General features: G+C 39.0%; 1 protein-coding gene across 14 annotated transcripts; it reads left to right on the forward strand.

Moving 5' to 3' along the window:
* Positions 1–23: 23 nt before the first annotated feature.
* Positions 24–23,771, forward strand: CEP44 (centrosomal protein 44). Of its 14 annotated transcripts, none has more exons than XM_078393872.1 (11): positions 24–188; positions 5,031–5,165; positions 6,894–7,041; positions 9,575–9,721; positions 12,436–12,534; positions 13,935–14,111; positions 15,648–15,857; positions 19,955–20,030; positions 21,564–21,688; positions 21,905–21,942; positions 22,658–23,771. In XM_078393872.1, exons 2-11 carry the CDS (start codon positions 5,077–5,079, stop codon positions 22,704–22,706), a joined length of 1,158 nt encoding a protein of 385 aa, XP_078249998.1. In that variant the 5' UTR covers positions 24–188; positions 5,031–5,076; the 3' UTR covers positions 22,707–23,771. The 14 variants fall into 14 exon arrangements, 11 of the variants coding, with proteins under 11 accessions (XP_078249998.1, XP_072857548.2, XP_072857547.2 ...); XM_073001447.2 differs by having other exon boundaries at positions 67–198; XM_073001446.2 differs by having other exon boundaries at positions 146–285.
* The last annotated feature ends 1,178 nt before the right edge of the window (positions 23,772–24,949 follow it).

A 24,949-nucleotide genomic window follows, 5' to 3' on the forward strand; every position in this document is an offset into this window, starting at 1 on the left:
CCCCCCCCCGCGAACTTAGTGACAGATTCACGCCAGCAGATTCTGCTCTCGACTGAAAAAGTTGAACAGCCTGGGAAGCTGTGTTGACTTATTCCGAAACGGAAAAAAGGGCAACGAGTTTGCCATATTACCAGATCGTCCCTGTAATATGGGGACCCTTGGACCACCGGCGTGTCGTTTTTAGAGAGGCGAGTATGGGTGAGGAATCTGCCGATGAGGAGGAGAAGACGGTTTCGATTTTCCCGCGGGAGAGCTCAAACCGCCGCCAAACGGAGGCGGGGGAGGGTGAGGAAGGAAAACAAACAAGAAACCGCCGCCGGGAGCGCGAAATCCAGAAAGGGCCGCGGGGGGGGGCTTATTTGTCCCGTGACCAAGAGGGTAGGTTGGGTTGTGTGAGAGGGGACGAGCCTCCCGAGATGCCCTCGAACCAGCACACCTGTGAGCTCCTCTGAATTTCACCGCTGAACTTCTTGACATTTCTGGGCAGATGTGGCCGCAAGGGTAACGCTCAGATTGAGGGAATACAGTCACGAAGTTCCAGCCGCGTTAGGGTGGCTGCAAAGGGGGCAGGTGGGTAAATTGCTGGGGTTGAGGGGGGGCTTCCTTCCTCTTAAACAGAATATATAGTAAACTGCTATTCCTCCCCCACCTCCCCCCGACTCTTCTGCTGGCAGAAGGCAGCCACCACAGCAGTTGAACTGGAATAACTGAGAGGTCAAGAACCTGTGCCCCTTTCCAAACCCCACATAGTTGGAATATCTTTGTGTCTGTATTGCGCAAACTGATCTCTGGTAATTTATTGTGTTGTTTAGTCTTTAAGTCGTGACTGGCTCTTCGTGACCCCATGGACCAGAGTACGCCAGGCCCTCCTGTCTTCTACTGCCTCCCAGAGTTGGGTCAAATTCATGTTGGTAGCTTTGATGACACTGTCTAACCATCTCGTCCTTTGTCATCCCCTTCTCTTCTTGCCTTTACACTTTCCCAACATCAGGGTCTTTTCCAATGATTCTTCTCATGAGATGGCCAAACTATTGGACCCTCAGCTTCAGGATCTGTTCTTCCAGTGAGCACTCAGGGTTGATTTCCTTCAAAATGGATAGGTTTGTTCTCTTTGCAGTCCAGGGAACTCAAGAGTCTCCTCCAGCACCACAATTCAAAAGCATCAATTCTTCAGTGATCAGCCTTCTTTATGGTCCAGCTCTCACTTCCATACATCGCTACTGGAAAAATCATAGCTTTCACTATGCAGACCTTTATCGGCAAGGTGATGTCTCTGCTTTTTAAGATGTTGTCTAGATTTCTCATCGCTTTCCTCCCAAGAAGAAGGAGTCTTTTAATTTCGTGGCTGCTGTCTCCATCTGCAGTGATCATGGAGCCCAGGAAAGTAAAATCTGTCACTACCTCCATATCTTCCCCTTCTATTTGCCAGGAGGTGATGGAATCATTAGCCATGATCTTAGTTTTTTTGATGTTTAGCTTTAGACCACTTTTTGCGCTCTCCTCTTTCACCCTCATTAAGAGGTACTTTAATTCCTCCTCACTTTCTGCCATCAGAGTGGTATCATCTGCATATCTGAGGTTGTTGATATTTCTTCCGGCAATCTTAATTCTGGTTTAGTATTCCTCCAGTCCAATGTATTCTGCATATAAGTTAAATAAGCAGGGAGACAATATACAGCCTTGTCATACTCCTTTCCCAATTTTGAACCAGTCATATTCGCGAAGGCTTTCACGGCCGGGATCAAATGGTTGTTGTAGGTTTTTCGGGCTCTTTGGCCGTGTTCTGAAGGTTCTTTGTAACGTTTCATCCTCTGTCCTCTGAAGATGCCGGCCACAGAGACTGGCGAAACATTAGGAAGAACAACCTTCAGAACACGGCCAAAGAGCCTGAAAAACTCACAACAACCATTTGAACCAATCTGTTGTTCCATATCCAGTTCTAATTGTTGCTTCCTGTCCCACATATAGATTTCTCAGGAGATGGATAAGGTGGTCAGGCACGCCCATTTCTTTAAGGACTTGCCTTCCCAGTTCTTACCTTCACGACCGTCCTTCTTGGTTTGTAACACTATGACATAAATTGTTACTGCTGTTTTATCCCCTCTGCCCCTTCGAAATCCAGCTTGTACTTCTGGGAGTTCTCAGTCCACATATTGCTGCAGCTTACCTTGTAGGATTTTGAGCATAACCTTGCTAGCAAGTGAAATGAGTGCAACTGTACTGTAGTTGGAGCATTCTTTATCACTGCCCTTCTTTGGGATTGGGATGTAGACTGATCTTTTCCAATGTTCTGGCCACTGCTGAGTTTTCCACACTTGCTGGCATATTGATTGTAGCACCTTAACAGCATCATCTTTTAAGAGTTTAAATAGTTCAACTGGAATGTCATCACCTCCACTGCCCTTGTTGTTAGCTATGCTTTCTAAGGCCCACTTGACTTCACTCTCCATGATGTCTGGCTCAAGGTCAGCAACCACGCTATTATGGGTTGTCCCGGACATCCAGATCTTTCCTGTATCTTTCCTCTGTATTTTTGCCACCTCTTCTTGATGTCTTCTGCTTCTGTGAGGTCCCTACCATTTTTGTCCTTTATCATGTCCATCTTTGCACAAAAGGTTCCTTTCATATCTCCAATTTTCTTGAACAGATCTCTGGTTTTTCCCTTTCTATTATTTTCCTTTATATCTTTGCACTGTTCATTTAAGAAGGCCCTCTTGTCTCTCCTTGCTATTCTTTGGAAGTCTGCATTCGATTTTCTGAAACTTTTTGCAAAGAGCCTCGTGGCGCAGTGGTTAAAACGCTGTACTGCAAGCTAAAACTGTGCTCACGACCTGGGGTTCAAATCCCAGGTAGCCGGCTCAAGGTTGACTCAGCCTTCCATCCTTCCGAGGTCGGTAAAATGAGTACCCAGCTTGCTGGGAGGGCAATGTGTAGCCTGTATAATTAAAAATTGTAAACCGCCCGGAGAGTGCTTGTAGCGCTATGGGGCGGTATATAAGTCCAATAAATAAATAAATAAATAAATAAATAAATAAATAAACTTTCCCTATCTCCCTTGCATTTGGTTTCCCTTCTCTGCTATTTGTAAAGCCTCATTAGATAGCCACTTTGCTTTCTTGCATTTCCTTTTCTTTAAGATATCTTTTGTTTCTGCTCCTGGACAATGTTATGAGCCTCCATCCATAGTTCTTCAAGGACTCTGTCCACCAAATCCAGTTCCTTAAATCTGTTCTTCACTTCCACTGTGTACTCATAAGGGATTTGGTTTAGATTGTACCTGATTAGCCCAGTGGTTTTTCCTACTTTCTCGAGTTTAAGCTTCATTTTTCCTATAAGAAGCTGATGATCAGAGCCACAATCAGCTCCAGATCTTGTTTTTGCTGACTATATAGAGCTTTTCCATCTTAGGCTGCAAAGAACATGATCAATCTGATTTCGTTATTGCCCATTTGGTGATGTCCATGTGCAGAGGCACCTCTTGCGTTGTTGGAAAAGAGTGTGTGTGATGACCAGCTTGTTCTCTTGACAAAACTCTATTAGCCTTTGCCCTGCTTTGTTTTGAACTCCAAGGCCAAACTTACCTGTTGTTCCTTTTCTCTTTTGACTCCCTACTTTAGCATTCCAGTCCCCTATAATGAGAAGAACATCTTTCTTTGGTGTCAGTTCTAGAAGCTGTTGTAAGTCTTCACAGAATTGGTCAGTTTCAGCCTCTTCAGCATCGGTGGTTGGTGCATAAACTTGGATTACTGTGATGTTGAAAGATCTGCCTTGGATTCATATTGAAATCATTCTATCATTTTTGAGATTGTATCCAGTATAGCTTTTCCCACTCTTGTTAATTATGAGGGCTACTTCATTTCTTTTATGGGATTCTGGCCCACAGTAGGAGATATGAATTCGCCCATTCCCGTCCATTTTAGTTCACTGACACCCAGGATGTCAATTTTTATTCTTGCCATCTCCTGTTTGACCACATCCAGCTTCTCAGGGTTCATAGATCTTGCATTCCAGGTTCCTATGCATATTTTTCTTTGCAGCATTGGACTTTCCTTTCACTTCCAGGTGTGTCCGCAGCTGAGCGTCCTTTCGGCTTTGGCCCAACCACTTCATTAGCTCTGGAGCTACTTGTACTTGTCCTCTGCTCTTTCTCAGTAGCATGTTGGACGCCTTCCAACCTGAGGGGTTCATCTTCCAGCATCATCTCTTGTGGCCTTTTGTTTCTGTGCATGGAGTTTTCTTGGCAAAGATACTGGAGTGGCTTGCCAGTTCCTGCTCCGGGTGGATCACGTTTAGTCAGAACTCCACTATGACCTGTCTGGCTTGGGTATCCCTGCACAGCATAGACCATGGCTTCTCTGAATTACTCAAGCCCCTTCACCACAACAAGGCAGCAATCCGTGAAGGGGATGTGCCATCAAATCAGAACAGGCTTGTAGCAATCCTAAGGCTTTCAAGGCAAGGCAGATATTTAGGGAATGTTATCACCAGCTCCCACTTGTGAATTTCCAAGCTATGGGATTCAAACCCAGGTTTCCTGTGTCCTAAGCTATCTTTCTATGCTTCCGTAGTTACTAAAATGCAGTTAGCATTATGTGGCTACAATTGGAGTAACTGCACAGGCTTTTCTCCTTTGTAGCACAATCCCAGGCTTCTTTACTCAAAAGTAGCTCCATTGAGGTTGGCTTGCTTGGCTCACAATAGTGAGTAAGAGTACATTCTACAATTATAAGCATGGTATTTGTAATATTGTCATCAGTATGACCCTGAAAATTCATCCCTCTTAAATGCAACATTGAAGTAGATGGGTCTGTTCATAGAACTAACAACACAGTCTTATACATGTAGATTTAGAAATAAGTCATTAAGTTTTGTGTAGAAGCAAATAGATATAGGATTGTTATGTGATACCAGTTGGAACTGACTCATAGGAACTCTAATAAAAGGCTTAATGCTTTCTTTCTTACACACCTCTGTAATTGTGAATGTAAATACAATTTAAAGTAAAACATTCTTCTGCTTTTTCTTCTTAGTTTTAGCCTGTACAGAGCACTTCATAATTGAAAGAGAATCTGTAAAATGGCCACAGGAGATTTAAAAGGAAACTTACGTAAAATAGAGCAAGGACTTCGGCTTTTAAATTATCCTAGAGATGTGGATTATACTGGGTAAGTGGAGGTGTGTCTTTGATTTTAGATAATCCATTGGCTATACAGTGGTGCCTTGATTTACCCTAACCCCCTACTCATCTAAGTCATCTTAGGTTAAAAGAAGAAAAATTCTCCCCCTAGTAACAGAGGACGGATTAAGTGCTTTTGCATTAGTTCCTATGGGAACAAATGCTTCGTCTTGCAACCGGTGCCTCTAATATAACCAAAAAACAGCCAGAATGGATTAATCGGGTTTCAGTGCATTTCAGTGGGAAATGCTGATTCGACTTACAGCCGTTTTGACTTACGACTATCATACGGCTGATGGTTGTAAATCAAGGCACCACTGTATAGATTTTGATTTTGTGGGAAGCATGTCTGGAATTCATACACTGAAAACTTCTGTTTACTGTTTGAGTACTTTAATCAAGAGCTAATTATAAAAACAAATTAAACATACTAATCTATTGTGATGAAATAGGTAAATGTATCCAAAATGCAAGAACACATGCTCAAAAAGCTCACCTTATGTCACTATAAGTTATATTAACTTAGAGCAACTTAAGGTGAGGTGTGAACATGTGAATAATTATGTAACCACTCTCCTAGGCTTTTATCCTGGAACACCAGGGTTTGACCACAGTAACAAATTTAAAACTGAACTCTAATAACTTGACAACCTTTAGAAAAACCAAGCAATTTTTGAAAGGCAATAATAAGCTTGGGTGGTCCTAGGCAGAGCATTTTGCCATTGATTATTGCTTGTATTTTTGTTTAGATGTTAAGGCCTTACTTAACAGCCAGGTTAGTCCCAGATTGCTACAGGGATCATGAGCAAGCAACCTTATTATTTTAAACTGTAAGCTGTCACCTGTGCAATGAAATTTTTGCTTCTGGTATATTTGACTATGACCAAATAACAGGTGACCAGCTAATCTTCATATAGATTGATATGTCCTTCCTCCTCAACACATTTCTACCAGATAATTTTTCAAATTGTGTGTGAGTGTGTGAGATTGTTTTAAAACCCATTAAAAAACCTTAAGACACTTAAGGCATTTGAAGTAGAAAGACAATGTGTACCATTGTATTAAAAAATAAATTGGCGTAAAGACAATTGCAGTGCCAGCAGGGGAAAACTTTCCCCATAAACCTTTCCGCTACTTATAAACTGGCTCCAGAAAGCAAATTTTGGGATGCTCAGGGAGTGGCAATGGAGAGATGAGGTCTCCCCACATTCTGTTGATGGAGCTACTCCTGTCAGCGGATTTGCCCTTTTGGATCTAGTCCTTCATTTTTATATGGGAAGAAGAAACAACATATACCAGGGAAACACAAATCATCCTGTAAACATAACTCTGATTGAATTTAGGAATGTTCTTCCACCAGAAGAATACCCAGAATTCTGTTGTGAATGTACAGCATTGTAAGTGTAAATTGCAGCAGCATATTGGCAATAGTTAGCAAGTTATTGTTCACATTCCTTGTTGCATGCCAAATGTATGATTTGATGTTGGACTAGAAATGCAAATGACTAGAAATGTGAATGGCAATTCATTAATTAGCCATAATTCAGCATTGTGATTTGTGCAGTTATACAAACACTAGTGTAAATCCACAGTAGAGTTCTGGCCAAAGCATCTGCAGGAGCAAAATTATACATGTGTGCTTCCCCTAAAATGATAAAATCCAAGGACCTTTGAATTTATTATATAGTTTACTATCTTGCTTTTCTTACCACTACAGGTTGGCGAAAGGTGACCCATCTGTATTTTTGCCCATCATTAGCTATTGTTTCACATCCTTCTCAACGTATATTACAGAACTTCTAGTGGAATCTGATGTGGAACTAACAGCAAAGAATGACTTGCGTTTTCTTGAAGCTGTTTATAAGGTAATTGCAAATGCAAATGTGATGCTTCTACTCCTTAGTAATGTGTAGATGAAATGTGCTGTGGCAATGTGAAGACTACTACTTTGAACTGCTAGCACACTCATAGTATAGTGTTCTCTTAAGAGATTTTCCTATGGGGGGGGGGACATCTTTATAATGGGTTTTCCTGCCCACTCACTTTGAAACACAGGATATTAAAGGCAATCTTTTTTGAGCTCCTGACTCTGTTTGGTGGTAAGGATAGCTGGAAAATTTAGTCTACGTTCCCGTATCCATCTTGATAGTTGGGTTCCTTGTCTCCTTCATTCACTTCTTTCTATGCTTTCTTATTCCTTATTCTTTCTCTTTCTTTTACAATCTGCTTTCCTTTCACTTCTGAGACACACCTTTTCAATGTTGATGGAGATGTGTTACATTGAGAAGATGGCCTGGAGCCCTCAATGGATTTTCTGACCCCTCACAAGGCAATCAGGCTCGGAAGCAAGACTGAATTTCTGTGTTGTCCTCATCACCAGAGGGAGCTGAGAGTTTAAAAAAAAATGATTAACTTTCAGATCCTGTCTATCAAGGTGAATAGCTGGGACAGCCTTCTATATGGATGTCTTTCTCCCCCTGTATAAAAAGAACATCTCACAATAATTATGTGTCGTCAAGTTGATTCCCACATGTAGTGACACTTTTCAGAGTTTTCTAGATAGAAAACACACAGAAGTGGTTTACCATTCCCTTCTTCTGCACACATCCTGAAACTGGGCAGCTTGCCCAAAACCACATAGGCTAACTCTTCTCCCTAGAAGCACAGTATGAAATCAAACTCCTAACCTCTGGCTCCACAGCCAGATTCCTAAACCATTGAGCTATCCAGCCAGCAATGTTACTATACCAGCTCAGAATTATGTCATGACTTTTTATAGGCTACAGCAAAGCTGACCAACCATATTAAATGGATGGAAAAAGTTAGGTACATACATCATGTGCATATGGATATAAGGATCGATACCTAACCCAAAATTTGTGATCTCTTTCAGCAGTCATCCTACTTAGGTCCACAGGGAGAGTAGTTATTTGGCATTCACCAGTTCAGTCCTGCAGCACTCTGAACAGCTGACCAGTGCAGTAATCAAAACAGTCCTTTGGCCAGGAGGAAACCTAACCCTTTTCTGCCCAGCATAACTTGGGCAAAACATTGGAGCTTGTTGTTCTCACCAGAGGGCAGCACTATTCATACTGTAGTAAGCAACAACATGAAACCCTGTATTATTTTAAGTAGTCAGTATATTCTTGTTTTCCACGTTGGTCTACATGATTCACTGCAACAGAGTGCAAAATATGTGTTATACAAACATCAGATATTCTTTTTTAAATAAAATTTATGTGCACACTCTTGAAACGGCAAAACTAAAGTTATGGCACACTTAAGTGAAGACTAAAGATACAGATCTAAAAATATATTTATTTATTAGATTTTTATCCTGCCTTTCTAGACATATGTCTACTCAGGGGAGTTCACAATAAAATTATTCATAAAAACAATTAAAACAACAATTTACATTGGCAATGTTAGTATTATTCAAGATGGAAAATATTAAACAAAAGATTAAGTAGACAGTAAAAGTCAATAGGAGGGAAGGCCTACCTAAAGAGCCAAGTCTTTAACTGGCTCTTAAAAACACCCAGCGAGGGTGCCAGGCAGATCTCTGACGGCAGGCTATTCCAAAGTCAAGGGGCCACTGCTGTTCTTTCTTTCCGGGCCTCTCTCAGCATTAGGCCCCTCAGCCGTCTTTCCTGGCTATAGTGAGTGACTTGAGTAGATCTAGGTGGGAGAAGGTGTTCTGCTAGGTATCAAGGTCCTAAACCGTTTAGGGCTTTATATGTCATCATTAACACTTTGAAATCAATGCGGAAACGAATGGGCAGCCAATGCAAGGCAGCCAGAGTGGGAGAGATATGCTGGTGTTTTCTTGTTCCACTAAGTAGTCTGGCTGCTGCATTCTGCACCATCTGAAGCTTCCGCATCAATCTCAAAGGTAGCCCCACGTATAGCGCATTACAGTGGTCTAATCTCGAGATTACAAGCACATGGACCAGAGTGGTGAGGGCCCCACCATCAAGATAGAGACACAGCTGGGCAATCTGCCACAGATGGTAATAGGCGGAACGGACCACTGGCACCACCTGGGTTTCCATGGTAAGTGTCGGGTCCAGATGTATTCCCAAGCTGTGAACCTCACTCTTCACGGCGAGAGTCACGCCCCCCCAAAAGAGAGGGAGTTTCCCAAGCCACCAATGGAGGGGCCACCGACCCTCAGGACCTCCGTCTTGTCCGGGTTCAACATAAAAACAATTATGGTGCCTTCACTTCTTTTCTGAAATATGCTTGAATAAAAGGTACCTAAAACCAGGCTTCAGCTGCTGATTAGAATTGGAGATTACAGAAATATAAAAAGCACTTCCCACTAATGGTCATGTTATAGTACAAAGTTAAAGAATCTTAAAAGGCTAAGTCTTTTTTTTTTTTTTTTGTCCTTTCCAGGTTCTCCGTGACCAATTTCATTATAAGCCAGTTTTATCAAAACACCAGTTTCTCCAATATGGCTTTGCAGAGAGAAAAATACAGCTTGTTTGTGAGATTATCAGTTCTGTTTATAAAAGACATAAAGAATTGGACAATGTGAATAAGGTGATAGAAGCCACTGCTTCAGTTTACATTTTTGAGAAAGAAAATATTCATTTAATGCTAGAGTATTTGCCATGTAACTAAACTATTTTTAAAAAACAATTCTGGTTACTTTTCTGTGTAATATTTATGCTAAGAAAACATGCTCATCTATCATATTAGGTTTTTGTATGGCTTATTGACAAGACTATGGTTTTGTTGTTTTGGCTGCTTCCCCAGTCCAGGTAGATGGAGTGAGCAAGGGAATGTTTTAGAGCTTCAGATGGATTATTAAAGATAAAAATGAAGTAGTCTTTAGATTAGGGATAGCTACAGTAAGATAGAAGCATGAAATGAGCTGTGATAAGTGAGGGCTGTGATGAGTAAAGAGAGATGGAATTGGAATTTAGTAAGATTATGGAAAGGTATGATTTAAATTAGGTAAATAGGCTGAACAAAATATCTAACTTGTTTTATTATGGTTAGTCCACTCCTTATTGTTTAATCTACTGCAAAAACAAAACCACTTGTTTTCTACAATAGATACTACTTTATTTTCTAGCGGCAGTTGTCAACTAATAAGCATCTACACCGGCTGCTTGGTCACGGTGTAGCAAAGGGAGAGAAGAAAGAAAGAAAAGTATAATTTAAAAGGCTTCTGGTTTAGGAACCAGTGGAGGCAGTGCTATGTAAGGATAGAATTCTAAGAAAAGATTGGGTTAAGAATATTCTGCAGAGTGAAGAAGGGGCCAGGAGTATTGTGGGTGTCTGTTGAGTAGTAACACGGGCAGGAACCACAGACAAGAGTCCTGTGTTTTACTGTAATCTGGCAACCCAGATTAGGGCTGGTACAAAAGTACACTATACGTGAACAGACTTACTCATGTAATTGAACTTTCCCTTCCCTTCATTCTCCTTGTAGTCCCAACATGTGATCTCTAGGATCCCTCAAAATTCTGAAACAGATTTGGGGAACACAAGGAGATTTGTTGGTAAATGGACACAATTAAATGCAATCTTAGTGTTTATCTTTTATTCCAAGGCTCTCAACTTCAGTAATATTCTGTATTTAGAAATGCGAAACTTGTAGTGGTCTTGAAACTGTAGGTAAAGAATATTTTTCCCCTGTTTTTTTGGGTAAGGGGAGGAAAAGAAACAGAAATATGAAGAAGGTCAGAAAGTTATTGTTGAGACATTACAAAATTTACTAATTGGATTTACTTTTATTTGTGTTATTTCTTACATCTGAAGCAACATACTCCTGAACTCTAAAATCTAGTATCATATAATTTTTGTCTGCCTATGAGAAGTGCACAATTGAAAGCAACAGTACAGTATTCACTTTTTCAAAACAAAGCAATTTTGCATTCTGAGCATTGTCTTAGTTTTCAGCAGAGAAACCATTCAATTTCAGGCAAAAAAGTGAGGGGCTCTCTAGACTTAGCAAGTGCAACTTTTATTTCTTGTAACTTTAATTAGTCCTAATTTTTGAGTAATTAGTGTCAACGGTTTGTTTCTTCTGATTTTTTATTTTTGTAATAGTTATGGATGTCAATAAATTAAAGGCTTGCACGGATTGAGAAACATGCTTCAGTGTATTTCTTGATTGGTGTTAGTGCTTCCAAAATAGAGGAGTTTCCTTCACTGTTGTATATGATGAGGGAATCTGAAGTGGAAAGAAAAAGAATTCAAAGTTGTGTAGTACAAAGTCTTTGCTACTATGCTGTTGGAGGGATCTCAAAATAAACACCTAAGGATGTTACATACTTTGCAGTATTAAAGAAATAACTTTCCAGCATCACACCCTGAGTTCTAATAATTATTTACAGAGAAAAAAGGCCATGTAATAGTATAAGAATTCATTGTCTTGAACATTTTATTAATCATTCTGAAATGAAATACTTCATTGTACTTTTTTGTCTTTTTAATCCCCCCCCCCAGGGGGGCAAATCTCCTGAGGAAAATGGAAAAGCCAGTATTTCCATTTTCAGTATTTTCCCCACGACTTCACTTTTCTCATTTTGTTAGAACATAAAAATAATTGTGTGCCATCAAGTCAATTTTGATTTATGATTATCCTTTCCAGGGTTTTCTAGGTAGAGAATATTCAGAAGTCATTTACAGTTCTCTTCTTCTGGGGGCATCCAGGGACTGTGTAGCCTGCCCAAGGTCACACTGGCCAGCTCTTTTGGGATGTCCAGTGAGGAACTGAACTCCCAATCTGTGGCTCTGCAGCCAAATATAGTGGTGCCTCACTTAGCAATCGCTCCGTTGAGTGACGAAATTGCTTAGCGACGCTGTTTTTGCGATCGCAAAAGCGATTGCTTTGCAATGTTTCCTATGGGGGAAATTCGCTTTGCGATGATCGCGAGGAAGCCCTCATTTTCACACAGCTGATCGGCGGTTCCAAAATGGCCGCCGGGAAAAAATGGCTGCCCGCTGTTTTGCCTCACTTTAGAGGCACTGAAAATGGCTGCCACAATGGAGGATTTTCGCTTAAAGTTAGTTTGGAAGCCCATAGGAACGCATTAAACACGTTTTAATGCGTTTCTGTGGGCTTTTTAAAATCGCTTAGCGATGTTATCGCTTTGCAATGATTTTTGCTGTACGGATTAACATCGCTAAGCGAGGCACCACTGTACCTAACTCAGCTGCCCAGCCGCTTTTTACAGCATAGTCTATGCAAAATAAACAGTGGTTTTTCTGTTAACATGGGTCGGTCCCCTGTGTGTTTGTAGGTGAAATCACAGACAAGAAAAAGATCCCATTCTGGTAAACCCCAACCAACAACAGCCTGGGCGAATCCTGTAGCTGTCTGTCCTACAGATTTTCACCAGGTAGGAATACTCAGAAGTATTTTGCCAGAGGAACTGAGAAACAGAAAATAGTAAAGTTGTAATGAGCTGATCTTTAAATGACAAGAATACATTAAAATGGTTTCTGTAGTTTTGAATTATTATGGTGCCATCAGCATGTGTTGCACTTTGGAGTACATGAAAATAAGTTCTTAACTCTTGGAGCTTACAATCCCTCATTTTATATGGTGGAAATAGTGTAAGAAATACAAGCAGTAGAAACAGACGATATGGAATTCTTTCTTTTACGTAGGCTCAGGCTTAATTATGTAGCAATTTTCACACAAAAATATGTTCAAAAATATTTAGTGAATAAAATCAATGTTAGGATGTTGTATATCTTTTTAATAATGATGAAATCAGTGCTTGGAGAATCTGTATCTAAATATTGATTAAAATCGGTGATTGGGGAATTTTTGCTGTATTTAAAGTCGTTGCTCTGCACTTGAAACAGTTTACCAAGGGCAAATTAGAAACTATAAAACTGTTTTACAATTTGCCTGTAGACCACAGTGAAATTCATGCATCTACGAGCTGTAATATATGATTTATAGTCACATGTTGCAATGGACTCTGCTGTGTACTTTGGTGCTAATAGCTTCTTCACTGAGTACAATGTCTGGAAAAATGTTCAGTGGATGTTGTGTTTAGTTTTGCAGCCTGTTTCTACCATGTCATTTAGATCGTTTCTTTCTCATACCAGATCCCTTCAGCATTCCTTTGTGATCCAAAGATTTGTTTAAAGAGCACTTCATTCTGTGCAGTCCACAAGTGATACAATGTGGAAAGGAGTATATACAATGAGCTATCTGTCTTCATGCATCATTTTTCTAAGGGACACTGTATATAGAGGTTTTTATGACCAAAAGTTCCTAGAAGTACATGCAGTCTGTGTTAGAGTATCTCTCACTGAAACAGAGCACAAACACCAATACAACTTAAAGGATTTTAACTCATTTTCTCTCTGCTGCTACTTATATCTCTAAGCTAAACTTCATCCTTTGTATTTTACACTCAGTCCCTTGTTCTCATGTTCTGTAACAGGAGTGGAGATTCTTAGCTGTTTTCTTTTGCAACTCCTATTATCTCTTACCAGTGGTCATGCTGGTGGGAGTGAAAGTCCAAAGCATCAAGAGGGCCAAAGATGTTTTACTCATCTGTAGAAATGTGATTGATGCCATCTAGAAAGGAGTTGGGAGTCTTGATTTGTCCTTTAGGATTGAGCTAATTTGGTGCACAAAGTTAATTTCACCTTTTCAAATCATTTTAGCTTTTCAAATCATATTTTGTATTAGCCTTTCATGTACTAAGGAGGTGTATTTAAATTTGTGATTAGCTTATATGATTTTGGTAGAATACTCTTTGTCTTCACTTTTTATTAGGATTTTTTGCAGACAGAGAAACCTCATGTAGAATGTCATAGAAGTCTACTTGATGCTCGTATATCTGAAGAGATAATCCGTGATGCACTAGAGGAAGAAGATGATGATGATGATGTTGGCCGTACCACTGATGGTGTCAACAGTGGTGCTGATAGTTTTGGTGGTGGTTGTGAACAAGTAAGCCCATCCAAAGGGTCTTTATTCATTTCCATACCATTAAAATGAAATTTAAGAAGTAGAGAATTTTTTGATGGTAACACAAGAAATTAAAAAGAAACTTGACTGTTCAGTTGAGCCAGATGTTTTAGGTTGGATGCAAAATGCAGCCTACAGGTAACATGTAATTCCACAGGTCTTCACTGTAGCCCCCAGACCCCTCCATCCACCATGAACTTCCTAAAAATTTCAGACCAGTCTCACTAAACCTATTAGGGCCTATATAAGGCTTTTTCTTTTCAAAATTCAGAGTGATCTTAAATGGCCAGTTATATTCCCTAAAGAGTCTGATTGGCCAGTTCCCCATTTGTTTTTTTATTAAAGAGGGTAAGAATTTGGAAGTGCATCTTCTGAGGTTTTGAGTTTGTCTGAATGTGGCCCCAGCTTCTCTAGAAGTTCCCCACCTCTATTTTAGATGAATGCTTGAGTTTAATTACGTTTTGTGTACATTTATTTATAGTATACATTTTGTAGAGTGGATTGAATCCATAGTTACTGTGAGAGGATTCAACTCAAGACATTCTAGCTAGAAGAAGGACACCGGTAGTTGTTTTCACCAATTTTTTCTTTGCCTTATGTCATCTGAAAAGCTGGCCTACATGGAGAAGTGGAGTGGTGCAGGGAAAGTGAAGCTGGCAAAAATTGCCACCTTCCTTTTCTGCTTCTTGTGAATAAAAAGAGCCCATATTTGTGAGCAGGTATACATAGGATTATGCAATGAAAAACATCACTTTTCCATAATAATCCAGATTTCCACAAAGAGGTGGGGTTCAAATTCATGTTAAAATCTGGTGTCCTTGCAGTTGGACATTTTATAAATGTCTGCATTTTACAAAATTGCAATTGCAATCCAATCATCCTCTGTTATCACCAACAAAGTAATTACAGTGGTGCCTCTCAAGATGATTTTAATTGTTCCGCGATAATGGTTGTCTTGTGAAAAAAATCGTCTTGCGAGGTTCCCTATGCATTGTTCTCAAAAAAAAAACCACGTCTTGTGAAGCATCGGTCTCAAAAAAAAAAAAGTCTTGCAAAGCACGGTCATAGAAAAAAATGTCTTGCAAGGCACCATAGTGATCGCAAAAACCAATCTTGCGGGATTTTCGTCCCACGAGGCAATCATCTAGTGAGGCACCACTGTATTAGTAAATATAATGCAAAGTATAAGCAGCTAGGGCGAGAATGGTTAGATGGTCCTTTCTGCACTAATTACAGTATATGAAGGAGGTTTCACATAATTACTGGGTGTTGTACTGCACTGCTTACCTTGACCTACCGGGAAACATATGTTGTGGCCAATGGGGTTATGCTGTAAGCCGCCCAGAGACCTTCGGGTAGTGTGGGCGGCATATAAGTTAAATAAATAAATAAATAATACTCCAGTTTCTTTTATTGAAAGGAATCCTTTTCACATGGTTGATTCAGAAAGGAAATTAAGGAGTAAGGATTATAATACTTGTTCACACTTTAGGAGTACAAAACAATTCTGTTTTGCAGGTCTTGAACGATAATAATGAAGTGAAAAAATTGAAAAGTCAGATTGCTGAACTGGAGGAAAAAATTAATAAACTCAACGTAATAGAAGATAAATTACAGGTTTTAGAAGAAAAACTGCAAGGAAGGGTTGTTATAGATGAAAAGGACTGGAATAATCTATTGAGTCGAGTCTTGCTTCTTGAAACTCAGCTCTTACTTCAATCAAAGAAGGTGTGGTTTACTTTATATTTTAAAGAAACAATAACAGATCATAATTTTCAAATCACTTGTTTTTATGGGAATATTTGGTTGTTTTAATGGTCTCTATGAATTCTTTCATTTGAGTCTTTTAGGTTGACGGCTTTTACAGTTGCCCCAACCCCTCTCCTATAGCGCATGGTCCAGGACTCCTTTTCCTGAACTATATTTTATCTGCAACAGTGGCCAAACCCTATTAAAAGTTGCCTGAGAGTTTTTGAAAAGTTCAGAGACCATTATTGCCATATTCATTTATTGTTTTATAGCTTAATTGTTATTTTTTTCATAATGGTGTTTTTTTTAAAAAGAATTGTTGAGTTTTGCTCAGGGTTTATGGTCCAGGGGAGTGCTGGGTTAAAACTTTCCTTATTGAGCTCCTTCAGAAGTGTTAACTACTTAGGAGGAGGCACATAAAACCTCTTACTGTAAAATTTGCTGCAGTTTCTTAGCTTGAAAAGGAAGTAACACGTGCCAGGTTGAAATCTTTCCTGTTCAAGAAGGCTCTTTTAGCAATCATGGCAGCAGCAGTGATTAAGGCATAATGTTAATATTTAATATATATTGTGTGCATTATAAATATTCCCAAAGTCACTCTTTACACATCAACTTCCAGTGTTGGTTGGAGGCTCCAGCCTCTGTCTTCACCATTGATGACTACTACATCAAAAGTATCAACCATGACAACAACAAACTATAATATAGCACTTACTATAATTACCTTAGGGACGTGGTGGCGCTGCGGATTAAATCTCAGAAGCCTCTGTGCTGCAAGGTCAGAAGACCAGCAGTTGTAAGATCGAATCCACACAACGGAGTGAGCTCCTGTCGCTTGTCCCAGCTCCTGCCAACCTAGCAGTTCGAAAGCATGTAAATGCAAATAGATAAATAGGTACCACCTTGGTGGGAAGGTAACGGCATTCCATGTCTAGTCGCGCTGACCACGTAACCACAGAAACTGTCTGGACAAACGCTGGCTCTACGGCTTGGAGATGGGGATGAGCATCACACCCTAGAGTCAGAAATGACTGGACTAAATGTCAAGGGGAACCTTTACCTTTACCTATAATTACCTTCTCGATCGCTTTTGTCCTGGTACTGTCAACTATCCTCATACTGGTTGTTTTGTGATTGAACAACCTCTAAGGTCTTTTATTACAGAAGTGGCTCCAAAAACCCCAGTTACACCCACTCATCTGGTCACCTCAATCCTAGTTTTCATGTTAAAGGTGTAGAAAACTTAGCATACAAACATACCTCAAAAGGAGGCTGAAGGATCTGACACTGACTTGGAGGGCGAGTTGGCCCAATCTGTTTTACCAGAAACACAACCACAGTCATCATTAGCACAGCAAGGTATATTTTACCAAACTACATCCTTACTACTTACTGTAAATTCCTTATACAATGGGGCCTCGACTTACAAACTTAATCCGTTCCAGAAGATGGTCGTAACTCAGAATGGTCATAAGTCGAAGCACCATTTCCCATTGAAATGCATTGAAACCCAATTAATCTGTTCTGGCTGTTTTTTTTTTTTTTTGTTGTATCTAAAGGTGCCGGTTGCAAGTCAAAGTATTCATTCCCATGGGAACTAATGTAAAAGTGGTTAATCCATCCACTACCACTAGGGAGAGTTTTTTTCTTCTTTTCACCTAAAATGGCTTAGGTTACAAAAGTGCAGGGAAGGAGGGAGGGAGGAAACAGTGGGGAAAAGAGGAAAGAAAGAAGGTCATCGCTGGGGTACACAGACCTCTCAGACAAAAGTTTGTGCTGTTAAGCACAGAAAGAGAGAAGATAGAGAGAAGGCAGAGACTTGAGTGTAAACCACACTTTACACCATTCCAGCAAGCAGAGCCCCTTTTCTGATTTTAAAACAAAAAGACTTTGGAGTCTAAGCCACATTTTACACCATTCCAGCAAGCAGAGCCCCTTTTCTGATTAAAAAAAAAAAGATTTTGGAGTCTAACCCCCCCAGCCCAAAACCACACTGTAAAACCCACCCAGAATACGTAGGTAGTTTTTAAAAAGCAGAAAGCAGCACCTTACCTTACCAGGCAGTCGCAAGCCTCCCTGCAAACAAACACACTCTCACTCAGAAGCAGAAGCCAGGCACCAAGCCTCCACCGATGCACACACTGACCGTTGGGGAAAAAGAGCTACAAAGAAGCTCTTTGCTGACCAGCGGTTTGCCCTCTAATTTGAATTCCCTGCCTTTTTTCCCTGCCTCTTTTGAGTGCAACTCGAAGCTCCGGCTGCAAGTTGAAGCAAAATTTTGCAGCCAGAGCTGGTCGTAACTCAAAATGGTCGTATGTTGGGATGTTCGTAAGTTGAGGCACCACTGTAAGAGAATAGTTGAAGTCCTGTTGCCTAGTTCTGCTCGCGCAGTGGTCATGACAGCAGCAACAAAATACTGCTGATTAACTGAAAATTGCTACTGATGAAGGAAATTTCAGGGTGTATGTAAATTATACACAATGTGACAGTTGTCTGCAATATGAAATTGCCAAGAAAGCCTTTCGTCGTCATTTAGTCATGTCTGATTCTTCGTGACCCCATGGACCAGAGCACGCCAGGCCCTCCTATCTTTCCCTGCCTCCCGGAGTTGGGTCAAATTCATGTTGGTAGCTTTGATGACTCTGTCCAACCATCTCATCCTCTGTCATCCCCTTCTCCTCTTGCCGTCACACTTTCCTAACATCAAGGTCTTTTCCAAGGAGTCTTCTCTTCTCATGAGATGGCCAAAGTACTGGAGCCTCAGCTTCAGAATCTGTCCTTCCAGTGAACATTCAGATTTGATTTCCTTTAGAATTGATAGGTTTGTTCTCCTTGCAATTCAGGGGACTCTCAAGAGCCTCCTCCAGCACCACAATTCAAAGGCATCAATTTTTTGGTGGTCAGTTTTCTTTATGGTCCAGCTCTCACTTCCATACATCACGACAGGAAAAACCATAGCTTTGACTATTCGGACTTTTGTTGCCAAGGTGATGTCTCTGTTTTTTAAGATGCTGTCAAGCTTTGTCATCGTTTTCCTCCCAAGAAGCAGGTGTCTTTTAATTTCATGGCTGCTGTCTCCATCTGCAGTGATCCTGGAGCCCAAGAAAGTAAAATCTCTCACTGCCTCCATATCTTTCCCTTCTATTTCCCAGGAGGTGATGGGACCAGTGGTCATGATCTAAGCTTTTTTTGATGTTGAGTTTCATACCATTTTTTGCACTCTCCTCTTTCACCCTCATTACAAGGTTCTTTAATTCCTCCTCACTTTCTGCCATCAGAGTGGTATCATCTGCATATCGGAGGTTGTTGATATTTCTTCTGGCGATCTTAATTCCGGGTTGGGAAAGCCTTTAATCAACAGCAGCTTGCTACTGCTGCTGCTGTTGGCATCCATATGGCACTTCTCAACATGATTTCAGCCTACGTGTCACTATTTTTGCAATAAGCATCAGCGCAAGAAAGTGTTTTGTGTACAATAACTACCATTATCTACATGCTGTTAATTTGTTGTATTTTTAAAACATTCTTTCATGTGGGTTCTTGCCATATTTACTATGCAGTTTCATCAAGTTCAATTGTCTTTATTCCTTAAGTTTTCCTTATACATCTTTAGTAATTTACCAGACTGGTAAAACCTATGAATTTGTATTAGTGTGTGCATATCCAGGATTTTTAAAAAAACTGTGGGTTCAGTTCTGAAATTTAATAGTTTGCCCTACTGTTAAAAGTATCTGTCAAAAATGCACTGTTTTCAAACAAATAATAGGTGATTAAGGCAGACCACTATGGTTTACTGCTTAATACTCATCATATTTTGTCCAATTCGGATTCTGTTGTAATCTGTAGATGGAGGAAAGCAGGAGGGATCGTATTAGAATATGTGAGCCCATGACACTTCCCTGTTTAAAAGTTTATGTCTAGAAACGTGTTATTTTGGAACATGTTATAACTGTTGATGTAAGAATAAATTACAACATAGTCTTTTCACTAAAAGATACTGGAGGACTGAATTAAGCAAATCGCAGAACTGCTAGCTAGTTTATCTGAGAAATATATCAATGGCAATCTAATTGCAGGACGATTTGTCTACAGAATTCAATAATATGGGTGAAGAAAATAACTCTAGCAGAAATAGAACTCCAGTTTCCCCTGGTGAGTACCAGGTACATTTTTTCCTAACTTTTAATGTTATGTTGTAATATTGTCTATTAAAATGGGTTGTACTCAACTGTAATCTAGTCCGTGTAGTTTTGTTTAGCGTATACTGTCACTTTACATATGTAGGTACATGTAAGCAACATTATCTGAACATTCCCTGTAATAAATGCACAAGTCTTATGAAATCTATATATTTTCTAACCCCTTAATTATTCCAGTTTTGTTACCATGTTTTCCAAAAGAGAGTATAACAGTGCATTGGCAACATTAAATTTAAGGAATCCAGAAAATTTCATCTTCAGTAGTTTATCAGTACTGGCAAGAATCTGATGTCGTAGCACTGTTTTTTTTTTTTTTTTGCCTTTTAAATATCTTTCCTACTCTAGCTAATGTTTGTCAGTAACAAACAACCTGTAGTCTTTATTCCATTGGCCCATACCTGTCTTGTTTATCATTCCAAAAACACAATTACAACTGCAATTTTCTGAATACACCTGCAAGAGAAATGTTTAAAACATGTTAGTCATGTTAGTCTGTGGAAGCAAAAACAGAGTCTTGGAGCTTGTTAAAGACCAACCAGTTTTATTTGGCATGATAGATGGTGTCCTGTAGACTACTTTTTGAAGTGGGCTTCAGTCCACAAAAACATGTGCCAAAATTATAGTTATTAATAGGCCACAGGACTCTTTGTGTTATATGACTTATGTCTAAAGATATAAATCTTATATCTAAAGAAAACACAGAAAATTTCTCCAATTGTCTTTCATTTTCTCTGAACCATACTGCCTGTGTGATAAGTACTTTCTTAGTTTCAAAACATTGGAATTTATTTGTCATTTGGTAAGATACAGTGTTGCCTGTTTATTCTTTGGTGCATCAGTACTATCTTCAATATATTGGAGGTTTACTTGTAAAACAATACTGCTATGTTATTTATGGGAATTTCAGCTTACCTCTCTCTCTCTCTCTCTCTCTCTCTCTCTCTCTCTCTCTCTCTCTGTTGGGCTTTAGTGGAGTGTTAAGAGTTTGTAGAAATGCTTCACAGTAATGTTATGACCTTTCTAATGTGAAAAAAGCAGAATTTCAGAAGTGCTTTGAATAAATAAAAATTTTGATGCAATTTCCATTGCCCTTAACAGATTTCTTTCTTGTTTTTGTTTGGCCTTAAAATATATATATATATTGGTTCTAACGTCTTAAAAAGAGTTTATATTGGAAACAGTGAGTAATAGCATCTGCATAAGATGTTAATGATAGCAAATATGAATCATAGCATTTTAGCTTCATCTTAGCAGGTTGTTTCCATGTTTTAATTGCAGTATAGTGGCCTGAAATAACATGTGAGGTTGGAGTTTTGTTAATTCTTTCTCTAAAATTGTTCTGTCTGTCTGTCTGTCTGTCTATGCGCATGCGCGCGCGCGCGCACGCACACACACACACACCATAAATGGGGTTTCGTGATGGCTGGCCTGATGTGTGATAATGCAAAAAAGCAAAAGGGATCTTTAAAATGAATATTTTTTGCAGACAAAGAAAAGGAAGATCAGCCAGAGAATCTTCACCAGTCGTCCGGATACAGTTCACAGTTATCTGTAGATCCATCTCCCAAAGCCCTGTTCACTAATGATCATGCTCTGTCAGATGTTTCAGATGTAAGTGAAAACTGGCGAATACTAGTTGATTTCCTTTGATGGAGGAGTAGAATAAGTACATTCAGTGTTTTAAGACTGTTGGATAACAGCAAAATTCAGTTAATTTCTACAAATGTCTAAGAGCTAACATAAAGCCATTCTGTTTCTACATGCATTTAAAGTTAGAAAAGCACAGGCTTTGAAGAATGCATTTAAACTGTTGCTCTTAAATTACAGGAGACAACAATACAAAGAATGGAAAGAATAAGCAAAATGTAAGTACTTGGGAGGGGAAAGGCAAGTCAAATTTATTTCTCAGCAGGGAATTGTTTTGGCTTAAAACATATATAGAAAGTACATGTGTTTTCCAAACCTCAAAGGTCTTTGCATCAGGTGTGGCATTTCCTTAAGATTGTACAGGATAATAAATCCAGCAACAGTTCTGTGTTTGTCAGATGAGTCACTATTTTTGTTTCCAAAATGCAACATTAGTGAGTTTAATGGTAATTCCTAAAAATTACAGTGGTAATTTTATGTATTTGAGATTTGATTTTTAAAGTAGTGCTTTACCAAAGAATATAGTTGATTTTTTAAAAACTTCTAATCTTGAATAAAATGTCATACACGTTCAAGCTGTGGGCACACTGTTTTGAACAAGCAGTGTGTAGTTGTGAAACAAAAATTAGTTTTGCACTCTAGCATATCTCTTTCACTGAATCATCTAGTGTTACTACTGTTTCGATCAACATGTTTTAGTGTAGAAATGTCCTTCAGAAATATTTAAAGTGTTAATGATTATGTTGGAAAATTAAAAATGCATTTGGCATATTGGAATGTTTCTTCTGTAATCATATTTTAATTATGTATCTTCAAGCTTATTGAATTTTCTGTATAAGTGGAAAAAGTCATATTTGAGTTTACTTTGTGTTACCATTATCCAACAAGTCAATCTGTTTTTGCCTATTTAACCTATTTCTATAATATCTTCAGGATTGAAGAAACCTCAGAGTTGTTGAAGGCCTCAAGTAACACCTCTTAAGAGTATTCTGCCCTACACTGTCAGATATCTGAAAGCAATTATGTAGGTCTCTAAACTTTAGAGCCGTTTGACTCTGTGATTCCTTATCATTGAAATTATTTAAAGCTTTTCACATAGGTGAAAATAAATATTTTGTAATATCTTTGTCATTGATATACTTTTCACTACCCACATGTAATTATTTTTTTGTTTGTGTAACTTCTGTATGTGTATAGTAAAGTTGTTCCTTTTCCTGCACTCAAGTTTTTGTATTGACATTTACTAACACTGGGCTAAGTAAGATGTTTTTTAAAGAGCAGACTCAAGGCCTATGCTTTACATCCTGTTGGAAACACTCCAGCTGGGACTTGCCTATTACACCCAAGAGAATTGCATACATACCATCCTGCCATCTGTAAAGCTGTACCAAACCTTAATGAAAACCCAAGTACACAAATTGTAAATGTCTCTTTTTGAACTTTTTTTTTTTTAAAATACACCTTTTAATTCGTGGTCAAAAAGCACCTACATGTTGTAGCTTCCATTCACACTGACAAAGTGGAGGTAATTTTAATTCAAGACATTAAAATTTATACATAGACTTTGACTGGGAAATGTGTTGAGCGTTTTAGTGTTGCATTACCTGACATTTTAAGACCAGCAGTGCAGATGGAAACCGTCCAGTCAGTATACACAGATACACAACACTTTTATGATTTGAAGCCATATAAAATGATTCTTTGGAGACAAAAGTTTATGTAAAAACTACCATAAAAATGATATACATTGGTGGGAAAAAGAGAGATGGGAGAGAGGAAGACACTTCAGCTATTTAGATTTGTAAATGCTGCATACTTATCTGTTACACAGAGAACTTTTTAATCAGAAGGCATTAACCTTTAATCTGTCAGTTCATTTGTAATCCTGTGACTTGAAGATAATGAGAAAGCAGCCTTTCCTTACTGGTTGTAGCTCATGACTTATTTCACAAGTTTATATTTTCTTTTCTTTTCCCCCCCAAAGAGCTTCACTATGCTAACTTGAATATAAAATAAAAAATAAAAAAGTTTAGTATTGCTTCTTGCAGTTTCTTGCATTAGGTTTCTATTACTTGAATTTATAACTGTTATTTTCCAAGTATATGAATTGCCGTGTTGGACCAAAATTATCAATATCAGTGCATTAACCAATTCTCATCAGCCACCTGAGTTTTTGGAATGTGAATAACTTTCCTTGGTTTACTTTTCATATTTTATTTATGTGAAATGATGTCTGATATTTTTCAGATTCTTGGGCATCTAAATCTTACAAACTGAGGTGTACTTTTTTCGTGAGGAAGATGACCAACTTTTGTTGGTTATTGCTTAATGTTTTTCTATCTGTACTAGATGGTATAGCCCTTTCGCTTTAGTAGAGGATCAAAATGTAAAGTGATGTCTGATGTTTCTATACTTGATCCCTTTAAAAAATTCTCAATTTTGTGTTTGTCTTCATGCTTGCTCTTGTTACATTGATAGTGTATGTTCTGTTTGCCCAAATCCTTCATTTTGGTTAAAAAGAAACTGCTTTAGGTGCTGAGAATTTTATACCAGAAACACAGTGAGAAGAGTGGTGGGTTTCTTTACGAGAAAATCTGCAAGCCCTAACTGAATCCTTCCAGTTTTAGCCATATCAGATCCTCTTATAGCTTTCTTTAAAACTGCAAAGGAGTGTGGAACCACTTTATAATTTGACCAGAAAGGAGCTGAAGAAGCTGGGGCAAATCCTTTCCTTATCCACAGAGTCTCCTCCCCTCCAACTTCCATATATCCACACATATACGCAAACACATCTGTGAGGGTTAAAATATTTTGGAGATACATGTGTACCTCCCCATGGGGAGGGGGAAAGAAACTTTTAGCTGACTTGAAGCAAAAAGGTAAAGGGCAAAGAAAAAGTTGCGTGCTCTACTTCCACCAAGCTATGCATTAACCCTACTTTCCTTTAAAAGACCTCAAGGCTATTTTATGTAGATCTGTGCATCACATGTCCCAATAAGGTCCTTCATTGTTTTTAAGTCAGCATTTTTATGTCCAAGAAACTGACAAATGTTTCATTTCCTTTATTTTCAGACAATTTGTGCTTTTATGTAAATTCTCATAGTGCTTTGTATCCTCAGAATTTCTTTATTTCTTGACAATCTATCTAGTCAAGGTTGGTGGGAAGGGGCCAGCTCCTCGTGGGGAGACACTGCTTTTCGCTGCCAGCCTTAGCCCTCCCGGTCT

This window comes from Pogona vitticeps, chromosome 5 (assembly GCF_051106095.1).
Source record: "Pogona vitticeps strain Pit_001003342236 chromosome 5, PviZW2.1, whole genome shotgun sequence".
Taxonomy (NCBI): Eukaryota; Metazoa; Chordata; class Lepidosauria; order Squamata; family Agamidae; genus Pogona; species Pogona vitticeps.

Coding starts and splice junctions, on each gene's coding strand:
- CEP44 (XM_078393872.1), top strand. CDS start 5,077: ATGGCCACAGGAGATTTAAAAGGAAACTTACGTAAAATAGAGCAAGGA. Junction 14,112..15,647: donor TTGGTGGTGGTTGTGAACAA/GTAAGCCCATCC, acceptor TCTGTTTTGCAG/GTCTTGAACGATAATAATGA. Junction 20,031..21,563: donor TAGAACTCCAGTTTCCCCTG/GTGAGTACCAGG, acceptor TATTTTTTGCAG/ACAAAGAAAAGGAAGATCAG.